The following is a 16,135-nucleotide window of genomic DNA, read 5'->3' on the forward strand; positions in this document are numbered from 1 at the left end:
CCGACAGGTGGTAATTTGGCAACTGAGGAGAAGGTGAACATGAGTGAAGCGGAGGCGCGTCACAGGGCAGGAGTGATGCAGGGCGGGTTCTCCTCGCCCCAGCACTGTGTAGCCAGATGGTCCCTCGCTGTAATTGTGCCATACAGGAATAGGGAAACCCAGGTTTGTATTCACTGATTTGTTTTGTGGTTCTCAGTTTTCTGTTATCATTGTTGCTCTTCTTTAAAGCTTTTAATGACCCAACTACCTATTATTATGAAATAAGTTTTCTTTAATCCCAAGATGACGCCTGTTATGACCTTTCTTTGCCAATAATTCGGGTTCTTTTCGTCTCTCTTTCTATAAGGCGTCAGTGCCTCTTTCTTCACAGATCCAACCCCAAGTGAGGGTGAAGTTATCAAGAACTGAGCAGTTTTTTCACTATTATTATTTTCTACCACAGACGTGGCCACGCATTAACAATGCTAACCGCAATATATATACATTTTCCTCTGTGACAACCAAACGGGGGTTAAACAACACTAGACAAAAACCAAACCTAACCGAACCTAACCTATGTCTATATATGCACAATATGATAATATATTATAATATAAATTTTTATTTGAGAAAATTCCTGTTTTGAATGAACAACATGTAAAAATTTATCAATGCGTCTTTGGGGTCGACCGCTGGATGAAATGGACTTGAGTCGAGGACGGGTTGCACAGTTTACATATGGTCAGGTCAACATCAGAAACGTGGTAAAAACTCCCAGTTATTTCCTATTTAACATATAATCCTTATTATATGTTATTATTCATTAACTGAGTTTTGGAGGAACCGCTCCTGTGACAGGTAAATCCACTACGGGCTTATTATAGCCCGTGTTGTATGAAACTTTTTGTTCCGAATAGCTAAATCTAAAATAACAAACAATTGCTTAATAGCTCACCAAATTGTTTAGGAAAATAATGCACAGACTAATTTAATTCTTCTTTAGTGTGCTATAAAATATTTACAATTTTCTTTGATTCCTGAGAAAGAAAATTTAAAAGATGTGGAACACTTCTATCAAAGTTTTAGGAATGTTCAAGACAAAAATCTGAATTTAATTAATATGAAACTCTGCAGATCTTAGAAAGTTATATGAATATTTCTTAAAGATAGAGTGGGCACCTTTGACAAGCCACCGACTTCCTGTCCCCGTTGAGGCCACTAGAGAAATAATAATTCACTGCGTCTGGGGACAGGAATCCAGAGTGTATGCATCCACGTTTGGCTTTTAACGAGGCCAAACTTTAATCTAAATTTTCCCCAGAAAACGACACACCAAATCGTTTAACAACCTGGCACCCATTCACTGCTGGGTGAACATAGACTACAGTTAATGACTGCCGCCCAGTCAAAACTACCGGCCAAGATTCAAACCCAGGCCAAAAAGCGCTCACGAAGCACTGGACGAGTGCCTTACCACTGCACCACAAGGACTGTACCTGGCAAGTGTGACTGCACTGTTTCTCTCTTACTAGCAAGACGTATCACGTGAAAGGTGCCAGGTGGTTATGCTCAGGCTTGGTCAGGAGGGGGGGGGGGTCAATGAATGGTCACAGAGGGCCAACATTCATAAAAATGCTACCAATTACCTTTTATTCAATCAATATAATTTTTCATTCTTTTCTGTAAGTATATAACTTACACTACATGTGCACATGTAGTATACATGAACATGTGTATAGAAATGCATAAATCATAGGCATTTATCACCGAGTAATACCTAGTGAACAGTTAAAAATGGGGCCTACATATTCCATCTGGTCTGGGCTTTACCAGCTTTGCTCAGTCCGACATTTACGCTGACACTGTTAATGGTGACACTTTCTGTCAGTGTTAAGGAGTCAGCAGGACGGGACATTTGATTTGGGATAAGATTGACTTGTCACCAGTCTCCGTGGTGTAGTGGTAAGACACTCGCCTGGCGTTCCGCGAGCGCTTTGTCATGGCTTCGTATCCTGGCCGAGGAGGATTTACTGGGCGCAAATCCTTAACTGTAGCCTCTGTTTAACTCAACAGTAAAATGTGTACTGTACTGTAAACCGCGAAGAATCGTTGTAACAACGATTCTTCGCGGCAGGGGATCGTATTCCAGGGACCTGCCCGAAACGCTACGCGTACTAGTGGCTGTAGAAGAATGTAACAACTCTTGTATATATCTAAAAAAAAAAAAAAAAAAAAGATTCAGCCAAAAATGAACATGCTGATGGAAGATGAGCCCAGCTGAACCTGGCAGTCCTAATGCCACTGGGAAAGCTCTCATCGTGGGCAATGAAACAATTACTGGTAAATTAGTCAATGATGAACTAGGTAAAAAGTTGGATAGAATGTTTGGGGTCAGTGTTTCATTGATAGAGCTAACACATCAGTATAGATACTAACACCTGATGCAGACCGACATAATCTGGCAGCAGAAGCAGCATCACTGATGCTGGCAGCAACACTGATGTCAGCAGCAACACTGATGCTGGCAGCAACACTGATGCTGGCAGCAACAACACTGATGCTGGCAGCAACACTGATATCAGCAGCAACACTGATGCTAGCAGCAACACTGATGCTGGCAGCAACACTGATGCTGGCAGCAACACTGATGCTGGCAGCAACACTGATATCAGCAGCAACACTGATGTCAGCAGCAACACTGATATCAGCAGCAACACTGATGTCAGCAGCAACACTGATGTCAGCAGCAACACTGATGCTGGCAGCAACACTGATATCAGCAGCAACACTGATGTCAGCAGCAACACTGATGCTGGCAGCAACACTGATGTCAGCAGCAACACTGATGTCAGCAGCAACACTGATGTCAGCAGCAACACTGATGCTGGCAGCAACACTGATGTCAGCAGCAACACCGAAGCTGGAAGCATCACTGATGCTGGCAACAACACTGATGCTGGCAGCAACACTGATGCTGGCAGCAACACTGATGCTAGCAGCATCACTGATGCTGGCAGCCACACAGATGTCCGCAGCAACACTGATGACAGCAGCAACACTGATGTCAGCAGCAACATTGATGACAGCAGCAACACTGATGTCAACAGCAACACTGATGTCAGCAGCAACACTGATGCTGGCAGCCACACAGATGTCCGCAGCAACACTGATGACAGCAGCAACACTGATGTCAGCAGCAACATTGATGACAGCAGCAACACTGATGTCAACAGCAACACTGATGTCAGCAGCAACACTGATGCTGGCAGCCACACAGATGTCCGCAGCAACACTGATGACAGCAGCAACACTGATGTCAGCAGCAACCTTGATGACAGCAGCAACACTGATGTCAACAGCAACACTGATGTCAGCAGCAACACTGATGCTGGCAGCCACACAGATGTCCGCAGCAACACTGATGACAGCAGCAACACTGATGTCAGCAGCAACATTGATGACAGCAGCAACACTGATGTCAACAGCAACACTGATGTCAGCAGCAACACTGATTCTGGCAGACTCATTGATGTCAGCAGCAACACTGATGATGGCTGCAACATTGATGTCAGCAGCAACACTGATGCTAGCAACAATACTGATATCAGCAGCAATACTGATCTCAGCAGCAACACTGATGTCAGCAGCAACACTGATGTCAGCAGCAACACTGATGTCAGCAGCAACACTGATGTCAGCAACAACACTGATACTAGCAGACAACACTAATGCTAGCAGTATCAGTGTTGTTAGCAGCAGCAGCATCTGGGTTGTTATTCTCATTAACATCTAGCCAATAGATGTTTGGTGAGTGCATGGTTGAGACTAAAGGTCTAGATCTAAGATTATAAGTGCTGGCAAGGGGAAGGTCTACGTCAAGTGGTCTGTCAACCACAATAGGTGGTGTCCCTATAGAAGAATCTGTCTGGGCTTGGTCATTGTCATCTTTTGCATCAGACTCATCAGCAGTAATTTTAGCTAACTTCATATGGTATAAATATTCGTTTATAAATGATCTTGTTAACAAATTCTTAAGTCTGTACTTGTTAATCTTGATAAGCTCTATTACCTTATATGGACCTAAAAATTTCTTAGATAACTTGTACATAGGGCCAGACCTGTGTTCGTTAAGTACCATTACTACAGATCCGACAGTCATCTTACTGGACTTAGCTTGAGTATTCCTTTGCTCGAGTAAACTCCGCAGTTGTCTTGGACAAGTGTTCTCATATTTTCTTAAAGACTGGTTGCATTTGTCAATGCATTACTTGAAAAAAAAACATCTAGGTTATACAAAGGAGTAGGGGGTGAATTGATCACTTCATTAGGAAGAATCTTATATGTACCATAAAGAATAGCATGAGGCGTGTCTCCTGTAGAAGCATTAATTGAAGAGTGTATGGCATACTGAATTAAGGATATGAACTCATCCCAATTACTGTTTTAAAAAATCAATGTGACTCTCAAGGCATCTAACACTTTTCTGTTTGTACGCTCTGCATAGTCTGTTTGTATGCTCTGCAAACCTAGTACTTGCTGGGTGATATGGCATAATACTACATTTTTTAATGTTATATAATTCACACAAACTAGTTAAGAAACTATTACTGATCTCGGGACCATTATCTGAGAGAATTACTTTTTGCATACTATATCTACAAATTATTTGGTCATGGAATGCACTGGCTATAGTTTCTGCTGTTTTGTTCAGGATAGGAACTAGTTCACTCTAATGTGAAAATTTTTCAACCATTACAAGCAAGTGTTTGTTACCTTTTTCAGTTTCTGCAAAATTTGTCAACAAATATATTGATACTCATTCCCAAGGGGCTTTAGTTGCTGGGTACACATGAATTGGGTTAGGTCCAATGATGTGTCCCTTGTACTGTAAGCAGGTTAAACTTCTGTCAATATAATGAGCAATCTTTTTAGCCTTTTGGGCCAAAAATACTTCAATCGACCTTACTGGAGTGTACGATCCTTTCCTGGATGTGCATTTACAGGAGCATCATGGATAATCTTTAACACAGTTGGTACCAAGACAGCTGGAACAACTAACTGATAACATTTCCTTGGGGGTGTCCCTAGCTTTACTATTCTACTCAGTAAATTGTCTAACATCACTAGTTCTTTCAATGTTACTGAGGGCTTGTGAATCCGACGAGTATCTTGCTAAATCAAAAACTTAATGACAGGTGCCCATATGTGGTCTTGTTTTTGTTCTTTCTCTACTACTATAGCATCTCATGCTGGGTAATTTAACTGGATATGCAGCTATGTGTCAAGAAAATGCATCAGCTACAACATTTTGTTTTCCTGGGATATACCCAAATGAAGGATTAAATTCTTGAATTGTGAGTAAATATCTGGCAAATATCTGGTTGATGATCTGTAAGAACATGAACTGGGTATGTTGATCATACCACACACTAGAGGGTGAAGGGACGACGACGTTTTGGTCCGTCCTCGACCATTCTCAAGTCGATTTTCACAATCGACTTGAGAATGGTCCAGGAAGGACCAAAACGTCGACGTCCCTTCACCTTCTAGTGTGTAGTCTGGTCAACATACTTCAGCCACGTTATTGTGACTCATCGCCAGCATGAACTGGGTAAATTGTATTCCTGAAATGTTTAAAAGCCCATACAACTGCTAGAGCTTCACGCTCTGTTGCACCATAATTTTTCTTTTCCTTAGACAATGTACAGCTAGTTGAGCTATTGCATGATCTCTGTGACCTTCAGTTTTAAGTAATGCTGCACCTAAGCCTATTTCACTAGCATCTCTGACCAACATAAAAGGTTTAGAAAAATCTGGGTACCTATGAACAGGTGAAGAGATGAATGCTTCTTTGAGCTTCCTGAAAGACTGTTCTTGGGCTTCTTCCCAAACAAAGGGTTCATCGTTTCTTTCCAACTTGTAAAGTGGAGTGGCTATTGTAGAGAATCCAGCAATAAACGAACGATAAAATCCTAGAAAACCTGTAAACTGACTCACGGCTTCTGCAGTACGAGGCATTGGAAAATCACGGGCAGCATTAATTTTTTATTCATTTAAGGTAATGCCTGAAGAGGTGACTGCATGACCTAGGAAATTAATCTTCTCCTTTAAAAATGAGCACTTTGAGAGTTTTATTTTTAAATTTGCTTCTACGAACTTTGCAAGTACTTTCTCAAGGTTCTGGAAGTGAGTCTGAATACCAAAAGAGTACTACCTATCAATTTACCAAATAGGCTTGTCATGAGCCTTGAAAACGCGAAAGAAATCCTTAAATTCTGGCCATGACTGGAGGCTAACAATGGCTTTCTCATCATCTACAAAATGAGCATCACCTTTGGTGGAGTCAAAACTTGACCTAGCAATTGCCAAGTAGTCATCATCAGAAGGTTCTGAGAAATGCGCTTTGGCCTTTGCTTCCACTTTGCTAAACCATGATTCCAATACGTGAGATACTCCAGCAAAAAGTAGAATAGCCATCTCCTGTATGGAGCGCTGGACATTAGTACGAGCAACTGCTCCATTTGAGTCAGGAGTTGCAACAGTTGCAGGCATTGTCACTAACTTAGTGTGTGCTTGAAACTCTAGGTATAAGATTAGAATTTACAGAATAACAACATTCAGAATATCAAACTAGGCTCAAGTAAGTAAATGCAAAGAATAAACATTTAAATTATAGTTAGGCACGACAAAATAAATGGGAATCAGCAAAATTGTAAATTAAATATGCAATATGCGATTTTTTTTTTTTTTTTTTTTGTAAACACATAATGGCAGGGCTGGTGGCAGACTATGGCTCCTCTTCTGAGGAGGGAAAAGAAGATACAGAGCTTGCTGACGAGTCACTGCATGAGTAAAGGCACCAAGAAGAAAGTTATCAACTTCTTTGATTCTCCCTTTGATCATGAAAAACAAATAAAAAAACGTAAGTAGGAAACCAGCAAACCTGTAATCCTTGCAAATCCTCTTCGTGGTGATGCACTGCCATCTCCATTTGATGGTGACCATTCTGCTTCAGTGTTCTTTAACCCATTTCATAAAGCACAGGAAGATAAAAAATTGGTATTGGAGAAGTATGTAAAAATGACAGAAAACCCTAAAGATGTCTTGGAAATCAATGGAAAGAAAATTTGTTGGAATTATAGGAAAGGTCGGTGCAAGTTTGGACACAACTGCAAGTTTGCACATGATTCTGATATAAGCCAGCCTTCTGAACCCAGGGAAGCTCAGAACTCCAGTACAAATGCCATTGCAGCTTCAGTATCTTATGGGGAATTAGGAACTCAAGTTTTAATGGCGGAACCTACTGTAGATGAACTGACAATAAAAAAGAAAAGACGTCCTGGATTATCTGAAGGAGTTTGTCCCTGGAAAAAAGGTACAAAAACTACATCGTAAACAGCAAGTCAAGAAAACACCATGGCTTTTGAAATGATTATTTTTTGTCTACCATTCAAATTTTAGTACCTTTTGTATCTAAATAGATTTAATTATCTCTAATAGGAACTGGAAGTGTGTTTAGTAATTAAAATTTGTATTTTTATAAATTTTTAAAGAGACATCCAGTTCATTGTAATCGGCATTATCAAACACTGCATATGCAGTGTGAAATCATTATTTTTCTCACACAAAAATATTAACAGCACTTGAATTTATTACAAATTATGTGTGTCTGGTCTTTCATGAAGCAGTTTCTTGCCAGAGATATGCATTCATACTTTACTTGATATTGTTTATAGTCATTCTGTAATAACACAAAAATGCTGAGTGTTATTTCATATATGCAAGAGATTTACCATATATTGCATCATGTTAGAAAATGTAGCATGAAATCTTTGATAGTTATAATAATACTTTGTGACAAAGAAAATATCAAGTTCGCTGTGCCATGTTTGTGTTTGTGTTGTTTACTTTAATGTTTCTGCGAGAGAGACCTTAGAAGTTGGGGAAAATTTGCTTAAAATTACAGTATTTTAATAACAATTTAAAGTCTCAGGATTTTTTTATGAGATTGATACTCTCTATAAATGTTCTCTTTAATTAAATGGTCTTTCACTCCGTCATGTAAGATTGGTGGATTATATTCTTGGGAAAACACAGAGCTGAATATCCTAGTTAAATTCAGTACCTGATCCAAAAGAAAAGATAGTATAGCATGAAGTTCATTTTGCATTCCAGAAATACATTATCTGGAATGTAGTTTATTATAGAAGATAGAGAGCCTATACAGATGTTACACTTGGTTTAAATGACATTTCTAGTTAAAATGTCATTTTACAAATACTCTCATGAGATGATTAATTTTTTCTTTCTCTAAATATGTAGTTAATTAATGAAGTGATATTTACTTCAGATAAGATAGCACTTCTCAGTTTTATGAAGGAGCCTGATTGAACATGCAGTACCTATGTATGTCATAATTATGTTGCAGTATTGAACCCACCATAAACTTATAAAGCATGATATGTTAATATCTTGTAATTGCATGTGGCTATGCATTTAATATAATATTTAAAAGCTGTTTGATACTAAGTGCTCTATACTGTATGTTCTCAATTATATTTTTGGATTTTATTTTTATTTTGATGAAATGTGTACTATATCAGTTTTCATTACTATGATTACATACTGTACAGTGTTTTAATGCCACCAGCCAAATGATAGATATTTAGTGTGTTTATTTCACAGAATTGCATACCATTTATTGAACAAATTGGTTAATCACTGCGCTGCACCACCCAACATGCAGTGTTGGGTGGTGCTTAGGATTTAGGACTTGCCCAATAGCATTGCCCGAAGCACTATGCATGCTAGTGGCTATACAAGAATGTAAGAACTCTTATATATATAAATAAATAATAAATAAACATGTGATGAACATTAGTATATCGTACGATTCAAAACTCCAGCAGGTACATGGGGCTCACATCCTATTCCTCAGGACTCCAGTAAACAGAGACCGTCTTGAAAAAAAAATCATCTGTATGTGAGCCGGTCGGCCGAGCGGACAGCACGCTGGACTTGTAATCCTGTGGTCCTGGGTTCGATCCCAGGCACCGGCGAGAAACATTGGGAGAGTTTCTTTCACCCTATGCCCCTGTTACCTAGCAGTAAAATAGGTACCTGGGTGTTAGTCAGCTGTCACGGGCTGCTTCCTGGGGGTGGAGGCTTGGTCGAGGACCGGGCCGTGGGGACACTAAAGCCCCGAAATCATCTCAAGATAATCTCAAGATAATCTCTGGTATGAACATGACTTGAATCTAGAGTAATGTAATTAATTAAACCAGGCAAAGCATAACAAATTTGATTATAAACCTAGAAGGTGTAATTACAAATTTCAAGAAAAATAATTAAACAAATATAGAATTTAACACTCAACATGTGGCATAATAAAAGCTTAATAATTAATATAATGCAGAAAAATGCACTCAAAAGAATCAACATGTAATGCAGGACATTTGGGCAATAAGGCATCAAGAATTTAAAACAAAATTAACTTCCTGTAAAATTTTAAATAAAATGGATTGTTGAAAGAATAAAAAAATTACACTGCAATTTTATAGCAAATGCTGTAATTAACTGGTAAAGTACTATAAAAACAGGTAATTTAAGGAACACTTAAATTGATGACATGGTACAGTAACAATTTTTTTTTTAATTATCCTCCAAGGGGTGAGTTTATTGGGCAGCGCCACTCATCCTGTGAGTGGACATACCGCCTTAGCAGCATGTACAACACTCCCCAATAGGAAGAAAACCCGCTGGGTTTTTCATCCTGTCACGTGTACCCAGACACAGCTGGGATTTGCTTAACTGTCTCAAGTGAACAGCTCCTCAAACAAGAAGATTAACATCTGTCAACCATTAAAATCTTACGTTATCTTGCGGGTGCAAAATGGGGGGAATCTTTTAAGAACAGTATCAATATTTGACAAATAGTGTTTTCCTAACTCAAACAATGTGGGGTTTATTATTCTACACATATTTCTAATGTCTCTCAGGTGTTCACATTCTTTCAGGTAATGGTAAAGGCAGTGTCCGTCACTCACATCACAGATTCTGAAACTCTGCTGCTCAACTGTTTTTTCCATTCCGAATCGCCATGGATATTTGTATCCAAGACGGATTCTCACTATTACTGATACTCTCCCACGGCCACCTCCTCTTCGTTCATAATGATTAGGGTTGCCAGCTGCAACCATGTTGTACCAGCGTACAGATTTATTGGTTTGTGCTTCTATCCCCCTTTCCTCAGTTACCCTGTCACAGTGATATTGCCTGACAATACCTTTAATTTGTAGCAGAGTCTTGGGTATGAAGTATTCAATATGGTCTCCTTCAGCAGCCAGCACATCTGCTCGTTCATTCCCACATATTCCAACATGGGAGGGGATCCACAGAAACTTGACGACTCTTCCCTGATTGATTAGTACCCTCATATCTCTCTTAATTTCAGTGACTATCGCAAGATTTTCTGCCCGATTTTTACTTAGGCTTTGTAGTGCTGCTTTTGAGTCAGTGCTGATCACTGCGCCATTAGTGTTTCATTCAAGGAATCTTAACGCCATAACAATGACAATTAGCTCCGTTTACGACGAAAAGGCATAGATCTCAATGCGGGCTTTCCCTCCATTTTTTGCATTGAAAGGCATTATTGCTAATTACAGTGAATGCTGCACCAGCCCTGCCAATGACAGAATTAGATGACCCATCAGTGTAAATTTGTTCTAGTTCATCTCAGGCTTCTTTATAAATGTCCCCGAGATACTTGTGCCTCATTTCTTGTGGTATCATGTTGGATTTTTTGTTGCCATTTCATTGATGATAATCCTGATAACCTCTCTACAGACATGAGCTCACACGGGCTTGCTCAAGCAGGTGAAGCTCTTCGAGGTAGCAGGCTGATCTGTGATGCCCTTCTTTGCTTCTCTGGTTTCCTCCTATTAACAGCACAGAACCCAGTGTTTTCTTGGCAATATCATTGTAATAGGGATCTCTGGTTATCCTAATTGCAAGCTTAGCATTCAGTTCCTTAATCCTGCTTTTAACACTGTGGGAAGGACAACTCCTCTCGTAAATTAGACGATTTGGCACTTCTTGGAACTCCAAGAATGATTGTCATTGCTTCGTTCTCTATGCTTTCGAGCCTTTTCATATCGTTTTGGGAGTAGGTACACAAAACAGGTGCAGCATAGTCTATGACGGAGCACACATAAGCTGTGTACACCATTTTAAGGACGGGAATAGAGGTTCCTTATCCATTCCAGGCCATAGGTTTTTAGTGCCCTGAGTCGACTTTTGCATGTTCGTATGAATTGGTTGAGCTCTTCTTTCTTTCCCTTGTGAGAGCCGACAATGATGCCAAGATACCTGTGGTGGTCAACCCAATGAAGTGTTACACCATTAATTTGTAGTTCTTCATTTGCCCCCTGCTTGTGATGGGAGTATGCCTTCATCTTGTTTGTGGAGAGTGAAACCGAACTCAATACATATCCTTCCAAGGAGTTCAGTGGACTGTTTAATTTTTTCCAAGGTGGGAGCTTGTATTAGGACATCATCTGCATATCCCACTTGTTGTATTCCTTCCGGAAAATCAATATTTGCAATGGCGTTCATAAGTACATTGAATAGTGTAGGGCTTAAGACTCCGCCTTTGGGGAGGGGGTGTTCCCTAGTTCCATATTCATTGTTTTTGAGACTGCTCCATTGAAGCATACCTTGACCTTCCTCCCTGTGACGTAGTCTTCAACCCATTTCAAGAGTCTCCCCTTGACACCCACGCATGCAAGCTCATCCAGGATCGCAATCACCTGCGCTTTGTCGAAGGCTTCATTACACATAGAAATCACAATTGTGTGATGCATCAAATGAATAAATCCACAAGGGCCGTGATGAGGATTCGAACCTGCGTCCGAGAGCATCCCAGACGCTGCCTTAATCGACTGAGCACAAACCAGGGTTTGAGCCTCTGACGCAGGTTCGAATCCTCGTCACAGCCCTTGTGGATTTGTTCATTTGATGTATCACACAATTGTGATTTCTGTGTGTAATGAAGTAAGGGCGAAGAGGGAGAACGGCCTATTGACATAGCTCGAGTGCATGGGGGGAGTTGTGTAAAACCCTGGTTTGTGCCTCGGAGAGGCTGCAGGATCCAGTAAGTTCAGTAGAACTTCGGTTTCAACTCCTTTTGTCCATGTCGTAGCTCAGTCGATTAAGCCAGCGTTTGGAATGCTCTCGGACGCAGGTTCGAATCCTCGTCACGGCCCTTGTGGATATGTCGAAGACTCCTTTGATGTCAACAAATACAGAGTATCTAGCCTTGTTATTAGCCAAGTAATTAACTATACAGTTTGCTGTGCTCCGTCCTTTTACAAATCCATTGACCCCCCTCCCCTAACCTGCCTATTTTGTTCAACAGTCGGTTTAGGATGATCTTTTCAGGCATCTTGGAAGTGCATGACATAAGACTGATAGATCTGTAATTGCCAGGTTCAATGGGTTTCGGTATGGGAACAATTATTGCGTGTTTCCATTGTGTGGGCAACACTCCACTTAGGAATGACTTGTAAAATAGGTGGAGTAGTGGATTCCCAGACACTTCACACAGTGCATTGAGTATGTCGTAGGTGATGCCATCTTCACCAGGTGCAGTGCTTTAACCCCTTTTCATAGCGCCCCTTACTTCCTGGGCTGTGATCGGTTCTCCATATTCGTTATCACTAGACAGTGCTCTTGTTATCCTTATTCTTCTGTCATTATGTCGGAGGAGCTGCTTCCTGCCAACTTCTGTAGTGAGAGAGGAGGAAGAGGATGCTGCATCACTCCACTTGTGAATTAGTTCTTCAGCCTTACCCTGGGGGTCTTTGTGAGCCACTGGCTGGGCTCTGCCCCCCTTAGCTATTTGAATTTTTGCCCATACTTGTCTTGCAGATGTTTCCCTTCCAATAGACCTAGTGAACTCAAGCCATTGTCTCTCCCGCTCTATAACCTTCTCTTCCCTGGCTACTTGACACACAGTTTTAAACAGCTCTTTGGTACTTTCAATAGGATGTCTCCGGTACTCTCTACTCATTTGCGCTAAGCATCTTTATGTAATCGTTCTCATACCATTTTATTTTCTTCCACTGAGGGTTACTTCGCCCAGTCGTACGGTGCAGAACTCTGAGACAGCTCTCAATTTGGTGATTAAGGTCATCAACAAATGTATCAATGTCTTCAGGGATTTGGTATTCCGTGAACCAGTCACTCATCTTATTTATGAAGGGTGGCCTCGTATCTGGTCCGAGTAATAACCTTTTTCTTCTACTTGACTCTTTCTTCTTCTCGCTCATGTCGACGGTGGTAATCAGTGCCAGTGATCACTACATAAACTGTGTACAATGTGTGTACTGGCATCCGTGTCCTGTGCATTCAGCAGGAGAGCATAGTTTAATCTTCCTCCTCTGAGTTGAGTTGGCTGTTCATCACCCAGGACTCTAAGGTTTTCACTCCCCCTGACATAGTGTGGCAGTTTCCGTCCATTGATATTGGGCTGATGACAGTTGGCTTCAAAGTGTGGGTGCCTGGCATTAAGGTCACCGACCAGCAGGGTAGGTTCCTCATTAACAAATTCAGATAGTGTGTCAAGATCAAGTTTAGTCTGTGGCACATATAGGCTGATTATATGTAGGGCATTATTGTTTAAGTGAAGGGTTACCCCCAATTATTCATACTCATCCCCCATGTGGAAGTCATCAATAATCTGTGCAGGTAAGTTGATGTTTACAAAAGTGATGAGACCCCGTTTTCTTTCCCCAGCGGGATTTTTTTTATTATTAAATTATGAGGTACATCTGCATTAGTGCAGCTACCCTAGACTATATGAAGTGGAGTACAGTGTGTCAAAAAAGAGCTAACTAGGTGATGTTAAAAAATCCCCATCACACAGGATGGTTAGTCATACAGAGGCATGTGATAAGCAGTCTGCACTGGCAGACTCCGGATGCATTTTGAGGATATCATCAACACAAGATTGAATAAGGTAGCAGTGGTAATAAAAGCCCCCATCTCGCAGGATGGTGATAGTCATACAGGGCTATATGTTTAGTAGCCGGCACTGGCAAATTTTGGGTACACTGTGAGGATATCTTCAAGAATACGAGAGTGAATAAAGTAATTGCAGAGTTCCAGGTACCCCATGCCAACTGGTCTGAAAGGTCTAATAACTGGGCATTCAGTGATGTAGTGCGGGAGATCGTGCCGTAGTTCCTGCTCACAGAGTTTGAAACTGAAGTGCTCAGGATTGGGAGACCTGTCACCTGCCATAGGTAACGGTAACCCAACCTGATCCTTGCAACCACTGTGTCGCACAGTCTAGTGGACGTTTTGTGCTGTCCATAGATATAGGTTTCAGATCTGAACAAATCATAGCTTTTTATACTAGAACTTTCAGGTCGTTGGGAGTCAGTAAGTTCTTTCCTATCAGATCTGAGTGTTTGAACCAATACAGTTTTGACAGCAGAGATGGGGATACCTAGATCTAATTCAACTTCAAACTTGTTACACGCTAATTTGGCTGCAATGTCTGTCTCATTATGATGGATTATATTTATGTGTGAAGGTATCCATACAAAGGAGATTCGAGACCTTTTACTCTGTGCATCAATTAGGTCATTTATAATTGGGAGTATGATGTTCTTGCTGTCGATCTTCCAAGAGAAGTTTTCGATTGCTTGAAAAGCAGACTTTGAATCACAAAATATTATTCCTCCTCCAATGTTTTTTAATGTACTGGTAGCTAGGTGTAATGCAGCTAGTTCTGCTTGTGTGGAGGTCAGCCAGTTGTTTAACCTGACACTGACAGTCTTTGTGCAAATATTATTTCTATAAAACCTACATGCTGCTGCAGTCCGTCCAGTAGAGGATTGGACTGAGCCGTCGGTGTAGACACAGTGCTCGTGAGATCTTAAACTCTCGATGGAGGAGGCAATTGTTTCAAGTGTGACAGCTTTGAGAAGAGCAAGATTCTCATTATCTTTCTTGGTGACAGGTGTGTATGATACTTGAATGGTGGGGTACAGATAAAGAGGAATATCAGAGACAGGTAGATTGCACTTAAAAGAAATGTTAAGTTTAATGAGATTGTAAGCATTGTTGCTCAGCCAATTATCATAAAAGAAGTGAGTTGGTATGTCGGCACCAGTCAAAAGGGTGTTAACAGCACTAAATAATTTGTCTCTGAGCAATGCAGGAGATGTAGGATCTCTCATGACTTTAAGGCAAAAGGTAGTGTTGACTTGCATTATTCTCTCTAGTATGGTTGGAAGCTTCAGTTCTTCCCGCATGTTGATGATTCTTGTGCATCTTGGAGCACCAAGAATTATCCTCATGGCCTCATTCTGTACTACTTCAAATTTGTCCAACACAGAGGAGGGGAAATTAATTAAGTGCAGAGCATTACAATCAACGAGAGATCTAACGAACATCATATAGAATAGTCTAGCATATTTAATATTGATACCAATATTCTTACCAGTAAGTGTTTTCAATGGTTTTAGTCTTTCTTTTAACCTACGGTGTAGATCATTTACAATATCACTGTTAATACCAACTCCAAGGTATTTGTGCTGCCTACACGTTTCAATGTTCTGGTTGTTGACCTTGAGGTAAGGGAGAACTTGCGATATCCGCTGAATCTTGGGTTGAAGTCATCACCCACCAGCGTCTCCTGTAGCACTATGACGTCAATTTGGTGTTCACAGACGTAGTGTATGATGACATTAATTCTATTGCGAACTCCATTGCAGTTCCGTTGTTGTATAGTGAGATATTCTGCGATGTTATTATCCATTTTAAAGTTGTTTGTCATCAGATGCGCTATGTGTGTGTAATTATTATGTTCATGTGTGTGTTATGATGGTGTTTGGTGTTACTGTGTGTACTGGTGTCACTGTGTGCACTGGTGTTACTGTGTGTACTGGTGTCACTGTGTGCACTGGTGTTACTGTGTGTACTGGTGTCACTGTGTGCACTGGTGTTACTATGTACTGGTGTTACTGTGTACTGGTGTTACTGAGTACTGGTGTTACTGTGTACTGGTGTTACTGTGTGTACTGGTGTTACTGTGTGTACTGGTGTTACTGTGTGTACTGGTGTTACTGTGTGTACTGGTGTTACTGTG

At 40.7% G+C, this 16,135-nt stretch overlaps 1 protein-coding gene and 1 pseudogene across 1 annotated transcript in view; both read left to right on the forward strand.

The window, feature by feature from the left end:
• The window catches only part of LOC138365877 (beta-1,4-galactosyltransferase 4-like), a 98,313-nt gene that overhangs the window by 24,486 nt on the left and 57,692 nt on the right, over positions 1-16,135 (forward strand). Inside the window, exon 2 of the mRNA XM_069326545.1 lies at positions 8-162. Within this exon, the coding sequence (XP_069182646.1) occupies positions 8-162 (155 nt within the window). The remainder of the gene's footprint in view (positions 1-7; positions 163-16,135) is intronic.
• LOC138366961 (uncharacterized) lies at positions 6,747-7,411 on the forward strand (annotated as a pseudogene).

Source organism: Procambarus clarkii, chromosome 2 (assembly GCF_040958095.1).
Source record: "Procambarus clarkii isolate CNS0578487 chromosome 2, FALCON_Pclarkii_2.0, whole genome shotgun sequence".
NCBI lineage: Eukaryota > Metazoa > Arthropoda > Malacostraca > Decapoda > Cambaridae > Procambarus > Procambarus clarkii.